The sequence below is a fragment of the Sebastes fasciatus genome, chromosome 4 (genome assembly GCF_043250625.1).
Source record: "Sebastes fasciatus isolate fSebFas1 chromosome 4, fSebFas1.pri, whole genome shotgun sequence".
NCBI lineage: Eukaryota > Metazoa > Chordata > Actinopteri > Perciformes > Sebastidae > Sebastes > Sebastes fasciatus.
The window spans coordinates 12,641,596-12,663,079 of NC_133798.1; the positions used below are offsets into that span (position 1 = coordinate 12,641,596).

Genomic DNA, 21,484 nt, shown 5'->3' on the forward strand with positions numbered 1-21,484 from the left:
ACCTTGTTTTCCATAGCTTGAAGCAAGTGATGCTAATAATTAGTTGTGAAAGTTCTTTTTGTTTTACAGACATCTTTTCATCCAACAAGCCATACATCACAGATTTATAACCGACTTCATGAGCCAGGCCGAGGCCTTGGAGCATGGACCAGACCTCCTGAGCTCTGTAACAGTCCATGAGCAGGTGTTGCTGCGTCTCGTCTTCGTTACAATAAATCATGGGACATGTTTTTGTAGTAACGTAACAACTCCATGAGACAACAGCTCTTACAGCAAGTCTGTTAACAGATATCAGCCACAGTTTAAGAGCAGCGTGTCTCTTCATTGGAGCTACTACATCTCCTGAACAGAGAAAGAAGAAGTCATGGCAAGAACCAAGCAGACCGCTCGTAAGTCTACCGGAGGCAAAGCCCCCAGGAAGCAGCTGGCCACCAAGGCTGCCCGTAAGAGCGCCCCCGCCACCGGCGGCGTGAAGAAGCCTCACCGTTACAGGCCCGGTACCGTGGCTCTGAGAGAGATCCGTCGCTACCAGAAATCCACGGAGCTGCTGATCTGCAAGCTGCCCTTCCAGCGCCTGGTGAGAGAAATCGCTCAGGACTTCAAGACCGACCTGCGCTTCCAGAGCTCCGCTGTCATGGCCCTGCAGGAGTCCAGTGAGGCTTACCTGGTCGGCCTGTTCGAGGACACCAACCCGTGCGCCATCCATGCCAAGAGGGTCACCATTATGCCCAAAGACATCCAGCTGGCCCGTCGCATCCGCGGAGAGCGAGCTTAAACTGTCTGCTGCTCCACAAACCACAACGGCTCTTTTAAGAGCCACCTCATTCTTCACTGAAGGGCTCATTCCTCTACTGGCAACACACGTTTTACCAGCAATGACAACACATCAATAATATCGTTATATACTGGTATTGTTTTCTACAGTTTAGAGATATGTAGGCTACATTCCAAAGCCTCCTTCATAGGTTATTTAATATAATTTGCCTTGAAAGCATGATGTGAAAATTGTTTGCTTTTCAGACGTTATTTTACGTTATAAATAATCCCAGAAGAATATACTGGATATAAAACTGTGTTCTGTGTGATAAATGGACATGTAGGTCTGAAGGGAAAGGAGAAACTGGACCTGTTAGCACAACAAGCTCTACAGAGAGATATAATAGTTTGTAAAGTAAAAAATGACTTCTAAAAAAACAAATTACAAATAAATTCGACATTACAACCATAGGTAGGTCAAGAGAGAAAGGTCCCTTTCAACAGCATTTACATGAATAACACGGGTCACATAACTTGTTTATGTGACCATCGTTAGGTTGAGGAGCCTGTAACGCATGCAATCATAGATCATAATGATTTTAATTTCATATACTTTATGTTGTATGAGTGCGTTGAGTGAGGGGCTTACAACTTATATTTTATTTTGCAACCCTTTATGGTTAAATAACAAATTAATAAAATGTGTAACAGACACCCGTCCTTGTGATGGAATATCTGATACTCAGGTTAACTCAGTAGGAAGGAAGAGGCCCTGGAGCTGTTTTGTCTTACACAGAAGGTTTATTGAAGCTTGATATTTATTGAACCTGATCATTGCTTGAGCAATTGTCAGGTCTCCACCATTGAGATGCTCTCTGCATGAAGGCCTCACAACTCTGCCCTTCCTCCCTGGTGCTCAATGTTTTAACCTTATCATGTTTTGACTTACTTGGTTCCTCTGGCATCTCTGACCCTGGTTTCTCCAGCGACTGGCTCTGTGGTCCCCACTACAGACTCAGCTGTACAGATAACGGCTGCTCCCCTAGACAGGACCCAATCCAATAATGTCAACAGAGGGACACTCTGAGAAACACTCTGACCTCCCGACCAAGGAGAGAGGAATTACTAGAAAATTCCGTCACAGTCCTCACTTCAGCTGAACCGGGCAGAGCAAAGCAAAATCTGTCACAAAACCATATGACATAAATAAATCAGACCTTTACCTTCAGCTGACATTAGGACTGTTGTCTCATGTGGTGTGTCAGGAGATCTGTGCTGACAGGAGATATGAGCTGAAGCTTTCTCAGGGACTCTGTCAAAAATACAGAAGTTAACATATTACAGGATAATTTATTTAGTTAGCAACACCAAAAACACAAAGCTAATGGTACACCTAGTATTTTTACTTACCTTTGTGTCTAAAGTTAACCCAAGGTTATTGTAACATCAATACAATTTGATTGCGTTTAACTTGCGTAACGTTAGCTGCTAGTTAATCTCCATATTACGTTAGCGCACCTAAAGTAACTTAAGAGAGCGTTGAATAAATAAAATTAAGCTAAATATTGTTCATGGTCAACGTTTCTGTTCCAAAACCCAAGACAGCCATCAGTTTTATTGTTTTCAATATTAGACACAGCATCTTTAATACATACAATTCGTACATATCATGTTTTAAACACAATATTATGTTAGATATGAACATCAACAAGCTAACATTAGCTTATATTGATTAGCTAACAAAAACGAACGTTAGCTAGGTTTTATATGATGTTACAGAAGCTAACGTTTTGTAAAGATGTAACGTTGGACAGTTGATAATGTGAAACATGCTTAAAGTAAAACATGATGTGAAAGTACTAGTTTTTAATAGTACTTTCACATTTAATAGTAATAATTACCTAATAATTGATGGAATCCCAACATATCGGAGGACAGGCCGGTGATCCAGGAACCGGAAGCAGTAACGTTAACGTATTTAACAGTTTTTCACCAAAGAAAAGGAGAAAAAAGGTAACGTTAACTTAATGTTACTCCTCGTAGATCATAAACGTTTGAATATAAAACGACTCGTTCAAATGTAGACGTTATATTGCTTTTTATCCAGAAAAACGGCAGCTCCCTCGTTCTATTGTATTTGTTTGCAGCTCAGTCTTGCCCTGTCCAAGATGGCGCCCACGTTGATGTATGTTTCAGGAGTCAATGTGGTGTCTATGTATGTCTATGGTTTAGACCCACAACTTCCATATAACTAAAATGTATCAATTTGTGAAGTGCTGTTGCTTTTCTTGTCGGTCAATGAATCACTTTTCACACCTCTGTTCCCTTCTGGATTCCTTTAAACCTGCATGTAACTACAGTAATTAAGTCACTCAGACAGTAAATAAATCAGCTCACAGGGACGGTTTGGACTACTTGTTTAGTGCAGTGATTCTCAACCTGATAATTTCAGGCGGTCATTATGGATGTGAAGGGAAAAAAATACAATAACATGTCGCGAGAGCCACTAGCTCAGTTCTGGTCAGGAGACAACCAATCCTGGAGGAGCAACAGCACAGTATGATTTGCATGAGTGGATATAAATTGAAGGGTGTGCGATCTGTGAACCATCATCCGACTTCTGTGAAATCCATATTTCTAATCATGCCGGAAACCACAGTCAAAGCGCCCAAGAAGGGCTCAAAGAAAGCCGTCACCAAGACCGCCAGCAAGACCGGCAAGAAGAGGCGAAAGTCCAGGAAGGAGAGCTACGCCATCTACGTGTACAAGGTGATGAAGCAGGTCCACCCAGACACCGGCATCTCCTCCAAAGCCATGGGCATCATGAACTCCTTTGTGGGCGACATCTTTGAGCGCATCGCCGGTGAGGCCTCCCGTCTGGCTAACTACAACAAGCGCTCCACCATCACTTCCAGGGAGATCCAGACCGCTGTCCGCCTGCTGCTGCCCGGTGAGCTGGCAAAGCACGCCGTGTCTGAGGGAACCAAGGCTGTGACCAAGTACACCAGCTCCAAGTAAAGCTGCTGCTAAACCAACAACACAAAGGCTCTTTTAAGAGCCACCCACTACAACTATAGACATGTTCCTGTTTTTAAAGCTTTATAACTAAGTATCTTCTGACCAGTCATAACCAATTGGGTGAAAAATGCTTAATTGAGCAAATGTATGAATTGCCCTTAATTGTTATTGCAATTTATGTGGTAAAACTACAAAATGATCCATGTCAGTTAGCATCTGTTCAACATCCACTTGCTCTCATAAACTATTTTTACAGTTTAATGTAGGTCTGTGTGTCATCATTAACCGTCAATATAAATCCTGTATGCTGTATACATCTATCTATAGGTTTACATCTTTACAACAGAATCTCTGGATTTCAGGAGAAACTCGAGCACTGATGCATGAAATGCTCAACCTTAGAATTGGTTAATAACCCTGAAGTTTAAATCTGTAGATCAAAAACCTGTTGGTGTTGTTGGATGTGTGATATACAGATGACTAAATTACATTTAACATAAATTCACTATAACCTCCTCTATTGAAGGTTATGTTAACTGATAAAAACTAATATAACGGCCAAAGATTAAATATCTAGAGACTAGTGTTTATTTAGGTATAAACTAATGTGTGTGTTTATGATGACGTGTGTAACCAGTGAATAATTACACCACCCCCACCCTCATCCACCTCCACTGGCTCCCGGTCAAGTCCCGCATCACCTACAAAATCCTCCTCCTCACCTACAAATCCCTCAACGCCCTGGCTCCTCAGTACCTATCTGACCTCCTCCACCCTTGCACACAGCCCCGGAACCTTAGATCCTCAGGCACGGGTCAGCTCTCCGTCCCTCACACAAGAATGAGAACTTTTGGGGACAGAGCCTTCAGTGTGACAGCCCCCACCCTCTGGAACTCTCTCCCCATAGAGCTCCGCAACGCACCATCTCTGGACACCTTCAAAAGACTCCTCAAAACCCACCTCTTCACCAAGGCCTATGGCCTCTAGCTACTGTTACATTTGTTGTGTTTATTTATGTCTTTGTTAAGCGTCCTTGGGTTTCATGAAAGGCGCTATATAAATCCAAGATATTATTATTATTATTATGATTGTTTTATCATTATATAGTCACTGGAATAACATTTTTCAATAAATAACCATGATTTCTATTTTATATCCCTAATATTACAATTGATCTTAAAAGTATGATTAAGTGTTTGAAAAATATTTTCAAACACTCATAAGTTGTAATGAATAAAGGACTAGTCCTTTATTTATTTCTCTTATCTCCCAATATAAATACTATAATTATGTCTTCTGTTAATAACAGTAAGAATTAACAGGTAATCGCTCTTTAAGGATGATGTGGGTGGCTCTTAAAAGAGCCTTTTTTGTCGGAGTGTTTGTTCAGACAGAGAACAGCTCACTTCTTCTTGGGTGCTGCTTTCTTGGCTTTGGGTTTGGCAACCTTCTTAGCGGGAGCTTTCTTGACTGCAGGGGCCTTTTTGACCACCTTCTTGGGACTCTTGGTCACCTTGAGAGCCTTAGTCGCCTTCTTGGGGCTCTTGGCTGGTTTCTTGGGGCTCTTGACTGCTTTCTTGGCCGCTGCGGGTTTCTTTGCCTTCTTCGGGGATTTCTTCGCGGCTACCGGCTTCTTCACCGTTTTGGGCTTTTTAGCCGCTGCGGGTTTCTTGGCTTTAGGAGCGGCTTTCTTGGCCGGCTTCACTGCAGCCTGCTTGCTGATCTTGAAGGAGCCGGAGGCCCCGGTCCCCTTGTGCTGGACCAGAGTCCCCTTAGCCACCAGGGTCTTGATGGCGGTCTTGACGCGGGCCTTGTTCTTGTCCACATCGTAGCCTCCGGCAGCCAGAGCCTTCTTGACGGCGGCCAGAGACACGCCGCTCCGCTCCTTGGATGCGGCCACAGCTTTAACGATGAGGTCTCTGACGCTGGGGCCAGTCTTCTTCGGTTTGGAGACCTTCTTCTTGGCTGCTTTGGCCGCCGGGGCGGCTTGAACTGGAGCTACTTCTGCCATTTCCTCCTGAAGTTTAGTTCCTCTTCACGACAACACGAGAGTGAGACTGGACTGTTGAAGAGCTCGGAGCAGGAGGCTGCACTTAAACACACCATGAGAACCGTGGAGACTCAACCCAGCCCGTGGCTCCTCTGAGCATCTGAAAGCCGTGCCACTTGTGTTTTCTCTTCACTGATAAAACACTCAAAACATCATGTGGGAGAAGTGCTGAAGGCTGACAGTGAAGGTAGCCGATAGCGGACTTGTGTCTCTTCAAATTCAAGTCATGCAGAGCTCTGATGCTCTCTGCATCTTGTTTTTGGAGCCTCCAAACCTCACCTATCACCGCCGTGGCCAGCACTGCTCAGCGGCTTTTCTCACTCATTTCTCTCCTAAAATGATTTAAAATGCATCAGAGCTCCATCAAAAGAAGTTTTCCAACTGGCCCACATGTTTGTTCAGGGACTCAATGTAAAAACAACCATCTGCTGTTGATGAGTGTTTAATAAAGTGCAGTTATTGTGGGAGCAGCAAACACACTGATGATGGCCGAGGCTTATGGTGCAGTTTAGCCAAACCAGATCAGAGCTGCTCGCTGTGACTGTGAACATGTCCTCTGCTGAGGACTGATTTCAATATAAATAGTTAATAGTTCTACTATTAATGATCAAACACACTGATAAATAAATGTCATCTGTCTGGGACAGCATAAATATTACAGTAACACTGATACAGTATATCATTCCTGAATATTAGAAAACTTAATTAAGTGTTAAACAACAGTTATTCTGTGTATTCTGCTGAGGTGGAAAATGAAGACTGACTGAAATGTATCACTCCCTTCAAATATCTCAGAGTAACACAGCAGTTCAGATTCTACGGATTAAAGATATACTATTTGACATTTTTCTAACAGCTTAATACTTAATACAACTGAACAACTATGTACTATACAACTAACAAATTATTCAAAAGGATTCGGTTGTTTCAGTGTGCAAACTTGAATGCACACTACCTGTACCCTGTGTCATATAGTGGTTTGTATCACTGGGGGCAGCAGTGCAAAATAATACAATAATTTAAAATAAAATTTAAAAACTACAAACACAAGTGGATTTTAAGGGACAGTGATTTAAAAGGGGATAGTGTTTTTTATTTATCTCTTATTTCCCCTTTTATACACATGCTATGTAACCAAATATACATGTTTTTTAAGAACATATAGTATAAATAAATATACAAGCACATTGGACAGCTCCCTCATCTGCTTTAAAACACATCTTTGGTTCACACTCTACATCATGTGAAATGTCCCACATATACAGCTCATTTTCTCACAGCAGTAGAGATGGCAAACGCTTTGAAGCTTGTTTCTCTCCTGTGAAACACTGTTTCAATACATTGTATTATTGTATGATGTATGATTTTGGATAATGCATTAATTATTTTACATGTTGACAACAGGCCTAACATACATTTTAATGCTGCGCTTCTGATCAAAACTATTAGATTTAATAATTTCTGAACTTTTATTGCACCCAAATAAAATGATTTATTGAATACTGACTTTGATATTCTGTGCACTCAGAAACAGAGACTGATAAAAGACAAGTGAGTGGCAAAAAGGGAAATGTGCACTATCAACAGGTAAAAACAGTGCTCATGTTGGTATTTAAAATCATGTTGCTATAATTAGAAGAGACATTATTCCAGATAGACTGCTCATATTAGACTGTTTTTATAGAGGTGAAATGTAACGTATTATTATTGTTTGCACTGCTCCAGAGGTACACAAGAAAAAGCAAGTTATTTAAAAGACTTGGAGAGTTACTGTTTGCATATTTTATGTGATAATTTTAATACAGTATCTGAAAAGAATAGCACGACTAAACAAAATATATGAAAACAAATCCGGTCAGCCGACTTTAATGAGTCATATATTCCAGATTATTGACATCAGACTATTGTTGATGAAGTGACGCAGACAGAGAGATGTCTCTGTCCAGGGTGCTGAACCTGAGCTGCTGCTGCATCCTGACTGGGAGGTCCTTTGTCCACAAGTCACACTGACAACAACAATAAATGACATGTTGGCACATTTATTTCTGTTCTGGGTGTCCAGTGTTCAGGGAAGCTCTACTGTGGCTTCATGAGTTGCCCCACCTCAGGTATCTGATGAAGTCTGGTTTAGTAAAGAAAACTGGTTCACATTTAATGGATCACAAGAGAGTCAAACAGGTGCTTTCAAAAGGACCGTTAACAGAGTGGCTTTTGTTATTACAGACTACAAATTAATTTCCAAACCAGGTTACATTAGGATGGGGAGTAATGAACTAGCAGACGAAAGAAGAAGAAAAAGCTGGGGAAAATACAATAAATTAATAATTTAAAAAAACAAAAACATGAAAGAAAGCTTCAGGCGGAGCACAAATAAATAGGTGGAATAAAGTACATAAGAGTTGAAATGTATTACTTATGAGATTAGGATGAGAAATCAATGTTTTACATTAAAATTTACATTTTTACATTCATTTCAGTGTTCAAAGGAAGGAACAAGCAAAAATGCAGGTAAAAACAGAATATTTTGTAACCAGACACATATGTTGGATGATTTTGGTCCTGAGATATGAGTCATATTTTTTAAGCTTCTACTAAGTCACCATTTACAACTTTTTCCAATTAAAACCAAAAAAGAACAGTTCCAATCAAGTCAAGCCCTAGCATTAACAAGCAGTATGTAGACACTTAATATCACTTTAGATTTCAGTTTAATGTAGTTGCAAGAAGCTACGAGGACATTTAAAGGCTTATTAATGTCTTTAACAACTATAGTTCAGTGCTGCTGCTTCAGGGTGGTTAGGAGTGGTTGACCTGCCCACAGAGGTCCAGCCATCACAGGTGCCTGTAAAAACAGTTGATGACAGGAAATACCTGAATAAAACAGGATGATGTTACAAACTTCTTAAGGATTGCATTTTTAAGCATACTTAATTACTCATTAAATTGCCGTTTATTAACTTTAGGATGACTCAACGTAATCAATAATATATCCCTTTTGTATTCATTTGCTTCTGAGGTGATATTGAGTTTTTGAAATGTAGCCTACATTTTCTCAACACTGTAGAAAGGCTTAATGAGAGAAGACCAGTATTTTAAGATATTATTGATGTGTTATCATTGCTGGTAAAACGTGTGTTGCCAGTAGAGGAATGAGCCCTTCAGTGAAGAGTGAGGTGGCTCTTAAAAGAGCCGTTGTGGTTTGTGGAGCAGCAGACAGTTTAAGCTCGCTCTCCGCGGATGCGACGGGCCAGCTGGATGTCTTTGGGCATGATGGTGACCCTCTTGGCGTGGATGGCGCACAGGTTGGTGTCCTCGAACAGGCCGACCAGGTAAGCCTCACTGGACTCCTGCAGAGCCATGACAGCGGAGCTCTGGAAGCGCAGGTCGGTCTTGAAGTCCTGAGCGATTTCTCTCACCAGGCGCTGGAAGGGCAGCTTGCGGATCAGCAGCTCCGTGGATTTCTGGTAGCGACGGATCTCTCTCAGAGCCACGGTACCGGGCCTGTAACGGTGAGGCTTCTTCACGCCGCCGGTGGCCGGGGCGCTCTTACGGGCAGCCTTGGTGGCCAGCTGCTTCCTGGGGGCTTTGCCTCCGGTAGACTTACGAGCGGTCTGCTTGGTTCTTGCCATGACTTCTTCTTTCTCTGTTCAGGAGCTGTAGTAGCTCCAATGAAGAGACACGCTGCTCTTAAACTGTGAAATGGTGACGCTGCTTCAGACCTCCGGCTCCTGATTGGTGAGGGGCTCCTCCTGGAGCTCAGCACCGCCCAGAGGAGCGACCCACCGCCCGAAGCTACGCTGCTGATTGGTGGGAAATCCTTTCAAAGTGTCCGCCAACATTCAGAGCGGGCCGCCCTCTGCTGCTCTGCTGGAAGCCTCTTCTCTGGTTGGTCTGTCAGCAAGTCTCGCTCCAAGGACATATAAAGGAGCTTTCTGCTGGTGGAGCAACACTTTTTATTAGTCTCGACTACTGAAAACATCTCACGATGAGCGGAAGAGGCAAAACCGGCGGAAAGACCAGAGCTAAGGCAAAGACCCGCTCTTCCCGTGCTGGGCTCCAGTTCCCAGTCGGTCGTGTTCACAGGCATCTGCGTAAAGGAAACTATGCGCAGCGTGTGGGTGCCGGCGCCCCCGTCTACCTGGCGGCTGTGCTGGAGTACCTGACCGCTGAGATCCTGGAGTTGGCTGGAAACGCTGCCCGCGACAACAAGAAGACCCGTATCATCCCCCGTCACCTGCAGCTGGCTGTCCGCAACGACGAGGAGCTCAACAAGCTGCTGGGCGGAGTGACCATCGCTCAGGGCGGCGTGCTGCCCAACATCCAGGCTGTTCTGCTGCCCAAGAAGACCGAGAAGGCCGCCAAGTCCAAGTAAAGCTGGAGACTCGCTGACTGCTGGAAACCAGCCCCCAAAAGGCTCTTTTAAGAGCCAAACACTCCCAAGATAAAGAGCTCTGGTCCTCATGTCTCTAATGCACCAACGAAAAGTAATGGTGTTCAATGTAGGCTATAAATAACTTGATAAAGAGGCTCATTCTTGTGTTGATTAAAATTTCAGTGGATCAACGATAGTCGTCTGTCATACTGTGCAGAAATGCATTAATAGATTTAATAGTTGATACAAATAAATACAGAATTAAAAGGGAAAATTGAACAAATAAAAGAGTAAATAGATAAAGGAATGAATACAAAGATAAAGACCTTAATTTAAACTGAAATATGAATTATTGTCACATTTTACCAATCAATTAATTGCTACATTTATTTGGAATATTATTTTATCTACATTTAATGACGTATTTCTCTATTCATCGATTTATTTATTTTTTATTTCGAAAGGTTCAATCCTTCGTAGGATTTGCTCATTCTGTTTCAGTTCTTAATTCCAGCCGTCGAAATATTTTATTTAAAGTGTTACAATAACTCACTTTCTCTCTGTAATGCTGCCGAACTGTCAGAAGTTGTCCATGTGTGTGACACTATGGTCCTGCTCAGAACGAGCACCTTCTTTCCAGAGTGTATTATGATATCTAGACATTGATAGTAGGTTCCATGCTCATAATTGATTTGGATGCAAAACAAACAAAATACATATTGTGAATTTGTTATTAAAGTTATTAAGTTATTAAAACCTTGCCTGAGATGTTGTCATGGTTCATTTCATATATGTGGGGCATTTGTCATGCTACTGTAAATGTGTTTATCTTTCTTTTGTTATGCAAACAACATTCAGAACTAATGCGCTAATTTCTTGACCAGCGTCTTTATCATTTTTGCAGTTATGACTGCGACTAACCATTATTTTCCTCATCAATTACTATGATGATTAGTTTTTGGATCTAAAAAATGTCAGGAAATAGTGAAAAAATGTCTAGTGTGTCCAGGTGATGTCTTCAAATGACTTGTTTTGTCCAACCAGCATTCAGAAACCTAAACATATTCCTCTCACAATTATATAAAAGAGGAATAATATAAACAAATTATAATAGAGAAAAGCAGAAACTCTTTACATTGGAGATGCTGGAACCAGAAAATGACTTAAACCATCGATCTTTTATTTACATAGTTGATGATTCATTTTGTATTAATCAACTGATCAACTCATCATTTCAACTCTATTTGCACATTTTTTCCAGGTCATAAAAAGCTGTATAACTGTAGCTTTAAGAGCAGTTACTGCTGCAAACTGAATAGTCTCAAAAAAACAATTGAAATCTGACAGGTTGCATTGCAAACAACCAGTTTCAAATCCAAAACCACACATATATCCTATATTTAACCAGGTAAAACACTCATTGAGATTAAAATCTCTTTTCCAAGAGTGACCCGGTCAAGAGGGCAGCACAGACATTGTTACAACAATAAAACAAACAATACAAGCAGACCAATACAACAGTCACAGACCACGAGTGAATGAGCATGACATCCAGTTTGTATGCAACACAAAAAAATTTGCTATAACACACAAACAGGTCAACTTCAAAACATTTCAGTGAGAAAATCAAGTGCAATCACATCGACATATAGTGCCATTTTCTCGATCCTTTAAAATGGACTTAAATTTCCCCATAATAATCAGCTCTGACAATTTCAGGTCCTTCTGTACATTATTCCAGGAAGAAGGAGCAGCGTATTTAAAAGTTTTTTTGGCTAGCTCTGTTCTAACCTATGGGACCAACATCTGTAGAACATTGTTATAGAGCAGGCCATATTGAATTCGGTTTGTGAACATGCATGTACACAGATACGAAGGAACCAGTCCAAGGAGCGATTTATATATAAGAGTACCCAATGTGAAAGTCTGCGGACATACAGAGATGGCCATCCAGCAGACGTATACAGTGTACAGTGGTGAACCGGATTTCCACAGCCAGTAATAAAACGTAAAGCACAATGGTATACAGTATCCAGCTTCTTTAGGCACTGGTCAGGTACATTCATATAGAGCAGATCACCGTAATCCCATGAAGGTAAAAAAGTGGCTTAAATCAAATGTTTCCCATAAAGGCAAAAAAGTGGCTTAACTCAAATGTTTCCTCGCTTGGAGGGAGAAACAGGATTTGTTTCTAAAAAAAAACCCAATTTAATTTTCCGTTCAGAAACCATGTTTTCAATGTGTGATTTGAAAGACAATTTCTGATCGATAATGATACCTAAATACTTATTTGTTGGGACAATTTCAATATCCAAGCCTTGATCAGTTGAGACCTTACCAAGATTAGATGGTAATTTTTGCCATTAGAGAATAGCATGAATTTGGAATTTAACACCAATTTAAGTTGAGTCAAATGCGACTGAACCACATCAAAGGCAGTCTGCAGAAATTCAAGGGTCTGTACTACTGAAGGAGATGAGCAATAGATAACTGTATCATCTGCATAAAGATGGAAAGCAGCATTTGATAAGTTATCACAACAAATATTTACATATATGGAAAACAGCAGTGGTCCTAGTATGGAACCCTGGGGGACGCCTTTAGATACAGGGAGAAAGAAGAAGAAGACACAGCAGACTGGACACATTGTGTTCTGGCTGACAGGTAATTGGAAAACCAACCTACAGCATGCCCAGATAAGCCAATATTGTATAGTCTATCTGCCAGATTGACATGGTCAACTGTGTCAAAAACTTTTGAAAAATAAAGGGCTGCACAATATTTTTTGCAGTCCAGTGCCTTACTTATGTCGTTCACCACTTTAATAGCCACCGTTGTTTTGCTGTGTTGTTCTCTAAAACTTGACTGATGTTGTGATAAAATACAGTTTGTGTCCAAGAATTCTTTAAGCTGTTCAATTACTAACTTTTCAAGGACCTTGGCTAAAACACATAGTTTAGAGATCAGCCTATAGTTATTAACTACGGACAGATCCCCTCCTTTCAGCAAAGGGAGGACATGGGCAGATTTCCATATGTTAGGAATCTCATTTCTGGAAAGAATAAGATTGAAAATATGAGTCAGCGGTTCTGCTATAAAGTTTACAGCAGATTTAGAATTTAGAATGGCAGATTTATCAGGTATAGTACCTGAGTATTTCACAATGCAGACTGGTCACTCAGAAGTAGCTGCATTTCCAAAAGAAGATTTTATTACTTTCCATACTTTTTTAGGAACATTTAAATTACTTGTAGTTTTAGAAAGGTAGTAGTCACATTTAGCCTTTTTAACAAGAGAGGTAAAACGATTTCGGAGCTGTCTAAAAATCAGCCAGTCAGCCTGGGATTTAGATCTTCTGGCCTTATCCCAGGCAACATCCCTTTCTTTTAAAAGACTGGACAGCTGAGGTAAAAACCGAGGATTGTTTCGGCCTTTCACCCTAAATTTGTGGAAAGGAGCATGTTTATTTATAATTTCCATAAAAGCATCATAAAAGAATTTCCATGCCAGTTCTACATCATTAATGAGAGAGATTCTGTTCCAGTCAAAGTTCCATGAATCACGAATAAAAGTTTGCTCAAAGAAATGCTTAAAAACAATTTGTGGTCTTGACTTTTGGAGCTTAGCTTGACTGACTATAGCAATAGCACAGTGATTGCTAATATAATTGGCAAAAATTCCAATACGCAAAAATGTATGAGGGGCATTAGTTAAAACAAAATCAAGAAGAGAGGATTTCTCTGGGCATTTAAGATTTGGACGAGTTGAGCTATTGATTAGTTGAGTGAGATTAAATGAGTCACATGTAGATTTAAAACTGTCAGAGACAGAGGACAACCAGTCCCAGTTAAAATCTCCAGCAAGGAGTATCTCATTAAAATCTAAAGTTGATAGCTGTGTATTCAATGATGATAAAGCCTCAGTGATTGCTGAGGGGGGTCTATAACAACCTAAAACAGTGATAAAATGACCAAAGTTTCAAAGCAAGAAGTTCAAACTGTCTGCTGAGAGACACTGATGATAGAATGGTGGCATGAAATTTGTTTTTCACATAAATGGCCACACCACCAACTTTTCTGGGAAGGTCACAATGAAAAACCTTGTAACTATTAATTTCAATGTCTTTGTCTGTTATGGATTTGTTTAGCCATGTTTCAGACAAAACCAGAACATCAGTATCAGAGGATTTGGCCAAAATGTTCACTAGATCCAATTTAGGAAGGAGACTTCTGACATTTATGTGAATAATGCCAAGCCCAGATCTAGCTTTGAAATCACCAGGGGTAGCCGAACAATTAAAATCTGGGCCAGGGTTAGGTTGAATATTCCCTGATATCACAAGCAAGAGAACAATAAAGCATTTCCTTTTCACCGAGTTTTGTGTTGGCACAGAATGGTTATTCATAACCCTCGGACTATTTGGGGGATAAAAGTGGAATGAGAACAACCAGTCATATGTACTAAATAGGTGAATAAGATAAGGTAGAGTCATGAGATCCTCAGTAATCTGTTTGATCCAATTTGGAGATGTCCTAAAAGAAATAAAATCCCAGTTTGTGTCTATCCGGGGGACAAGATGAGGCACATTTCTGTCTCCACACCTTTCACCTACCTCACGTGAATACAGCACAGTCAATAAAAGCAAAAGAGGTGCTGAAAGAAACATGCTGATCGGCATGTAGCTGAGAGCCGGGATACTAAAGAAAACCAAGTCAGTGCAGTAAGAAACCGATCCGGGTTTTCCGTCCCCCTGAGTCAGATGATGACGTTACGTGACGTCTCACGTAAACAGGAACTCAAACCCGGCAAAGCAGCACTGTGGATAAAATAATTAAAATCAGGACCAAGCGGCGTCTAAAACAACTGGAATATTATTTCAAGCACCACCATCAGAGCCAAAAAAAGAAGCACTTTCCTTTATCCTGAGAAGTATGAGCCCATCAAATCAAGCGATGTTTCGGCATCCAGCTCCGAGAAGTGAAAAGGTTCCGTGGTCCAAATGGACGGAGCGATCCTCTAGAATCGCCTGGAATGTAAACAACTCTTGACTTCACACACGTTAAAACTGGTGCTATGTGGTGGTATTATCCGAACAACTCACGAAATGTATCGGTATTGACAGAAAAACAACGGATGTCACTCAGATAACAGTACAACAGTCATGCAGACAAAGAGACAGGTAGAGGCATGCTGCTGCCATCTTGGACGGTACCATTACCGGCTGTATAAAAATGATCCACATATAATATGAGATTTTCACTCCACACAAACAAAAAAGCCCTTTATAACTGACCAAGCGGTGGTATTTGACAAGTTGAGAGTGAGAAAATGATGCTATATGCGCTAGATCAACGCACATTTTATGGACTATTTCAATCTTTGTAAATTGCATATTCTTTTTATAGTTTGTAGTGTGAACTTTTGCACATTTCTTGGACAATTTTTAACATTTTATCACAAAACTACCACTTCTAAAAAGTGCACAGCTCTACAAATTCAATTCAGATATATTGTACATATTTTATAATATTTTTTTCATATTGTTATTGAAATACTTCTTTTATTCCATATGTTTCTACCCAGCAGATAAAATATATAAAGCAACATTGAAGTGATTACACGAAAATACATCAATTAATTATTCTGAAATGGTCCATTCTGCATGAGTAGCTACTTTTACTTTTGGCATATTAAGTATATTTTGATTTGAATACCTTTCTACTTTTACTTGGGTAAAAATTTCAATGCAGGACTTTTACTTGTAACAGAGTATTTTTACATTGTGGTGTTGCTCCTTTTACTTGAGAAGGTAACAAGATCTAAAGTACTTCTTCCACCGCGGGTCAGTACCAACAACTTCCATATCACATCAAAACTATCAACTATCAACTTGTGAAATTCTGTCTTTAATCCTGTTTTGTCAGTGAATAAATCTCTTTTGATACCTCTGTTCCCTACAGTGAATACATCTGAGGGGTTTCTGTTTAGTGCATGTTCAGTCCCAGTCAGGAGAGAACCAATGAGCAGCAAGCAACAGCATAGTAATATTTGCATCGAGTGGATACAAATAGACCATTCTGTGCTCATTGTAGCATCATCCGAACCAGAACCATTTGTGAATCATGCCGGAAACCACAGTCAAAGCGCCCAAGAAGGGCTCAAAGAAAGCCGTCACCAAGACCGCCAGCAAGACCGGCAAGAAGAGGCGAAAGTCCAGGAAGGAGAGCTACGCCATCTACGTGTACAAGGTGATGAAGCAGGTCCACCCAGACACCGGCATCTCCTCCAAAGCCATGGGCATCATGAACTCCTTTGTGGGCGACATCTTTGAGCGCATCGCCGGTGAGGCCTCCCGTCTGGCTCACTACAACAAACGCTCCACCATCACTTCCAGGGAGATCCAGACCGCTGTCCGCCTGCTGCTGCCCGGTGAGCTGGCAAAGCACGCCGTGTCTGAGGGAACCAAGGCAGTGACCAAGTACACCAGCTCCAAGTAAAGCTGCTGCTAAACCAACAACACAAAGGCTCTTTTAAGAGCCACCCACTACAACTAAAGACATGTTCCTGTTTTTAAAGCTTTATGAATAATTAGTTGGTGGTTGTGGGATGTGATACAGATGATTAAGTTACATTTAACACAGATTCATTATATCCTCCTCTATCGAAGGTTGTTAATTGATGAAAACTGATGTAACGGCTAAAATTAAAAATGATCTGGGAAGAACTAGTTTACAATATAAAGATGATTAGCTGTACAACTATAAATCCAGACGTGACAGACTTTTTTTTAAAGAACTACAGTTTACACTTTTTTTTTTTTTTTTCTAATAGAGTTTTATTCCTTTGAAGTGGTATCTTTAAGTAAACTGAAGTTTATTAGACACTCCTGAAAGCAGAAAAGTCAGTTTATTGAGATCGGGTTTTGAGGGACAATCAATGACTTAATTTGGGTATTATTGCAATCCCCCATAGTGTTGTATTTACAATAACATGTGTGGAACCAGTGAAGAATTATACAACTACCAATTGTTACATAGTCACTGGAACCACATTTTTTTTTTAATAATTATACATAATTATTATTCCTTTTAAATTAAAATGGTATCTTTTAGCCAAGCAAAATTTAGTTGTGCAGTAAATTAAAATTCAGTGGACATTCATGAAGGCCAAATGTCATTAACTGTTTATTGAGGGACAAAGTTATAAATTTAATTTTTTTTAATAAATAATTTCATTGTAATTTGACAGGTGGCCCCAAAATAGTACCATGTTTACAATGAATGTGTAAAACCATTGAGCAATTACATATGATTGTTTTACTATTATTTTAGTTACTGAAATATCATTTTTTTTCCCAATAAATTCAGATCACTCAATGTCGAAAATTTGTTTTCTAATATCCTGTGTGTTATTAGGGTGGTCTTAGTATATTGCTAAGATAATTTAATTTATATTTCATAGGCATATAGGCTTTTTTTGCAGTAATTGTAATGAATATAGGATTAATCTGTTTATTTAATACTCCTCTTAGCGCTCAATATAAATATTATGATAATGTCTGCGGTTAATGTCAACAGTAAGAATTAACAGGTAAATCGCTCTTTAAGGATGATGTGAGTGGCTCTTAAAAGAGCCTTTTTTTGTCGGTGTGTTTGTTCAGACTGAGAACAGCTCACTTCTTCTTGGGTGCTGCTTTCTTGGCTTTGGGTTTGGCAACCTTCTTAGCGGGAGCTTTCTTGACTGCAGGGGCCTTTTTGACCACCTTCTTGGGACTCTTGGTCACCTTGAGAGCCTTAGTCGCCTTCTTGGGGCTCTTGGCTGGTTTCTTGGGGCTCTTGACTGCTTTCTTGGCCGCTGCGGGTTTCTTTGCCTTCTTCGGGGATTTCTTCGCGGCTACCGGCTTCTTTACAGTCTTGGGCTTTTTGGCCGCTGCGGGTTTCTTGGCTGCGGGCTTCTTGGCTTTAGGAGCGGCTTTCTTGGCCGGCTTCACTACAGCCTGCTTGCTGATCTTGAAGGAGCCGGAGGCCCCGGTCCCCTTGACCTGGTCCAGAGTCCCCTTAGCCACCAGGGTCTTGATGGCGGTCTTGACGCGGGCCTTGTTCTTGTCCACATCGTAGCCTCCGGCAGCCAGAGCCTTCTTGACGGCGGCCAGAGACACGCCGCTCCGCTCCTTGGATGCGGCCACAGCTTTAACGATGAGGTCTCTGACGCTGGGGCCAGTCTTCTTCGGTTTGGAGACCTTCTTCTTGGCTGCTTTGGCCGCCGGGGCGGCTTGAACTGGAGCTACTTCTGCCATTTCCTCCTGAAGTTTAGTTCCTCTTCACGACAACACGAGAGTGAGACTGGACTGTTGAAGAGCTCGGAGCAGGAGGCTGCACTTAAACACATCATGAGAACCGTGGAGACTCAACCCAGCCCGTGGCTCCTCTGAGCATCTGAAAGCCGTGCCACTTGTGTTTTCTCTTCACTGATAAAACACTCAAAACATCATGTGGGAGAAGTGCTGAAGGCTGACAGTGAATGGAGCCGATAGCGGACTTGTGTCTCTTCATATTCAAGTCATGTTGAGCTCTGATGCTCTCTGCATTTTGTTTTTGGAGCCTCCAAACCTCACCTATCACCGCCGTGGCCAGCACTGCTCAGCGGCTTTTCTCACTCATTTCTCTCCTAAAATGATTTAAAATGCATCAGAGCTCCATCAAAAGACGTTTTCCAACTGGCCCACATGTTTGTTCAGGAACTCAATGTAAAAACAACCATCTGCTGTTGATGAGTGTTTAATAAAGTGAAGTTATTGTGGGAGCAGCAAACACACTGATGATGGCCGAGGCTTATGGTGCAGTTTAGCCAGACTTCCTATCAGAGCTGCTCGCTGTGACTGTGAACATGTCCTCTGCTGAGGACTGTTTTAATATAAATAGTTAATAGTTTATATTAATGATCAAACACACTGATAAATAAATCTCGCCTGTTTGGGGCACCATAGTAAGTGGCCTTATATGTTACAGTAACACTGTTGTATTGATACATATAAGTGCTGAACATTAGAAAACTTCATTAAGTGTTAAACAAGATGTATTCTGTGTATTCTGCTGAGGTTGAAAGTGAAGACTGACTGAAATTTAGATTTGAATTCCCTTCAAATATGTCAGAGTAACACAGCAGTTCTGATTCTACAGAGGTAACAAACTATTTGGTATTTTTCTGACAGCTTAATAAAAACAGTTTGATCCAAAATGACCATAGACGATTACTGTTAATATTAGTAGTAGTAGTAGTAGTATAATAAATTATTATACAAAGACTAAAGTGATTCAAAAAGATTCAGAAATACCTTTTGTATTAGTGTACAAACTTGAATGTACACTACTTCTACCATTTGTCATATGTTTTGTGGTGCAAAAAAATACAATAAATTAATTCAAAATTTGCCAACACACACACGTTGGGTCATATCACAGCTGGAAGATCTAAAGCCCCTTCAGGGGCAAACAGTGATTTGTTATTAATAGAATTGACTTGACAGCTTTATGTGAGCTGAGACAACCGAGATGAAGAGTAAACACTGTGTGGTGCTGCAGAAACAGAACAGGGCCTTGGACAGTGACTGCTACACTTTGGTGCTGAGTGCTTTAAAACAGGTCTGTGGTTCACACTCAGTCTACATCATGTAAAATGTTCCACATATACAGCTCATTTTCTTAGATCATCATTATTATTATTCATCATCATCGCAGAATTCAAATGTATATGAAAAAATTACCCAAAATGACCAGAATGGGTTACACTACTTCACTCCTGAATTATTGCTCTCAGACACAATAACAGCAGATAGGTGCTTCATAAAGGTGACTCCGAATAACCTGTGTTGAATTAACCTAACAAACTGAAACAGGATTAGTCTGTTACATAAAGCTGGGTTAATTGGAGCAAACAGTCAAATCTGGTTTATTTCATGACTTAGAAACAGACCTGGACCATCAAGCACCAATCACATCAATTCAGTGAAGAAAAAGACAAAACTGCTTTTTAAAGCCACAAAGAAACAAATATTAAACATGAGTCAAATACTACAGTAAACATTAATAAAATCAGTGCATTAAACAAAGCAAGAACATTTGGCAGCAGGGAAAACATCTCAGTCTGTGTTGGAGCATTCCTCCTTCTCTTTCCCTTATTGTGCTCAATAAAGCTGCCACCAATATTCATACTAGTGTCCTTCGCTAAAGCCCAACGAGAAATCCAAACAATGGTCAAATGTAGAGATTGAATTTTTAGTACCTCTGTTTGTTTATATCATTTTATTAACGTAGTTTTTAGATCAACATTTCACTTTTTTATTTTTTCTTGACATTCCTCAATGTGGTCATTTATTAAAAACACTGAAGTATTGACAATATGGTAACTTTAAAAGCTGATTTAAAATGGTAGTAATGGTTTATCTGGAGGACTTTTAACAGGAGTTCAGCTCTTTATGTTGAGTAAGTGGGTGGCCCTTAAAAGGGCCTTTAGTGTTCATAAAGCAACAGAGTGTGTTTATCCACCGAAGCCGTACAGAGTGCGTCCCTGTCTCTTCAGAGCATACACCACATCCATGGCGGTCACGGTCTTCCTCTTGGCGTGCTCGGTGTAGGTGACGGCATCACGGATCACATTCTCCAGGAACACCTTCAACACACCGCGGGTCTCCTCGTAGATCAGACCGGAGATACGCTTCACTCCACCACGGCGAGCCAGACGGCGGATAGCGGGCTTGGTGATTCCCTGGATGTTATCACGGAGGACTTTACGGTGACGCTTTGCGCCTCCTTTACCGAGTCCTTTTCCTCCTTTGCCTCTTCCACTCATCGTTGCTGATCAATGTCTTTCTACTCAACAGTAAACTCTGGTCTGCTGCTTCACAGCTGTTTAAATCTTGTCTGAGGACGTGATAGAAGACAGAGCCGGAGCACTTCTTCTTCTTCTTCAAGAAGGTTGATGATTAAACTCTTTGGTGCATCAGCGCCACCTACTGAACAACAGCATGAATCAGGGACAGCACGGCTGTATTCGATACTACATACTACTGAGGAACTCAGTATGCAGTATACAGTACATACTACATGTTATTCAGTACATACTACATACTGCGTTCCTCAGTAGTATGCAGTATGTGACGGTTAAAGTGATGTATTTAGCAGTATGCTAGACGAGGCTTTAGCCTTTAAACCAGTTCTTAAAGCATTGGACAAAAAAACGAACTCGTACCACGATTACAATATTATCGAAAAATACAACTTTGATTTTGT

General features: G+C 40.7%; 8 protein-coding genes across 8 annotated transcripts; 4 read left to right on the forward strand and 4 right to left on the reverse strand.

Moving 5' to 3' along the window:
• Positions 1–348: 348 nt before the first annotated feature.
• Positions 349–793, forward strand: LOC141767064 (histone H3-like). Its single transcript, XM_074634310.1, has one exon. It carries the CDS (start codon positions 365–367, stop codon positions 773–775), a length of 411 nt encoding a protein of 136 aa, XP_074490411.1. The 5' UTR covers positions 349–364; the 3' UTR covers positions 776–793.
• Positions 794–3,366: 2,573 nt separating this feature from the next.
• LOC141765832 (histone H2B-like) lies at positions 3,367–3,813 on the forward strand. Its single transcript, XM_074632078.1, has one exon. It carries the CDS (start codon positions 3,400–3,402, stop codon positions 3,772–3,774), a length of 375 nt encoding a protein of 124 aa, XP_074488179.1. The 5' UTR covers positions 3,367–3,399; the 3' UTR covers positions 3,775–3,813.
• Positions 3,814–4,861: 1,048 nt separating this feature from the next.
• LOC141765823 (histone H1-like) lies at positions 4,862–8,145 on the reverse strand. The gene has a single exon (XM_074632068.1). The coding sequence runs from the start codon at positions 5,783–5,785 to the stop codon at positions 5,177–5,179; it is 609 nt and encodes a 202-aa protein (XP_074488169.1). The 5' UTR covers positions 5,786–8,145; the 3' UTR covers positions 4,862–5,176.
• Positions 8,146–8,996: 851 nt separating this feature from the next.
• LOC141765824 (histone H3) lies at positions 8,997–9,470 on the reverse strand. Its single transcript, XM_074632070.1, has one exon. It carries the CDS (start codon positions 9,451–9,453, stop codon positions 9,043–9,045), a length of 411 nt encoding a protein of 136 aa, XP_074488171.1. The 5' UTR covers positions 9,454–9,470; the 3' UTR covers positions 8,997–9,042.
• Positions 9,471–9,517: 47 nt separating this feature from the next.
• LOC141765827 (histone H2A-like) lies at positions 9,518–10,255 on the forward strand. The gene has a single exon (XM_074632073.1). It carries the CDS (start codon positions 9,810–9,812, stop codon positions 10,194–10,196), a length of 387 nt encoding a protein of 128 aa, XP_074488174.1. The 5' UTR covers positions 9,518–9,809; the 3' UTR covers positions 10,197–10,255.
• A 5,947-nt stretch (positions 10,256–16,202) lies between these two features.
• On the forward strand, positions 16,203–17,231 carry LOC141765810 (histone H2B-like). Its single transcript, XM_074632055.1, has one exon. The coding sequence runs from the start codon at positions 16,319–16,321 to the stop codon at positions 16,691–16,693; it is 375 nt and encodes a 124-aa protein (XP_074488156.1). The 5' UTR covers positions 16,203–16,318; the 3' UTR covers positions 16,694–17,231.
• Positions 17,232–17,811: 580 nt separating this feature from the next.
• LOC141765814 (histone H1-like) lies at positions 17,812–18,922 on the reverse strand. Its single transcript, XM_074632060.1, has one exon. It carries the CDS (start codon positions 18,490–18,492, stop codon positions 17,869–17,871), a length of 624 nt encoding a protein of 207 aa, XP_074488161.1. The 5' UTR covers positions 18,493–18,922; the 3' UTR covers positions 17,812–17,868.
• A 1,762-nt stretch (positions 18,923–20,684) lies between these two features.
• On the reverse strand, positions 20,685–21,085 carry LOC141767065 (histone H4). The gene has a single exon (XM_074634311.1). The coding sequence runs from the start codon at positions 21,042–21,044 to the stop codon at positions 20,733–20,735; it is 312 nt and encodes a 103-aa protein (XP_074490412.1). The 5' UTR covers positions 21,045–21,085; the 3' UTR covers positions 20,685–20,732.
• Between the last annotated feature and the right edge of the window lie 399 nt (positions 21,086–21,484).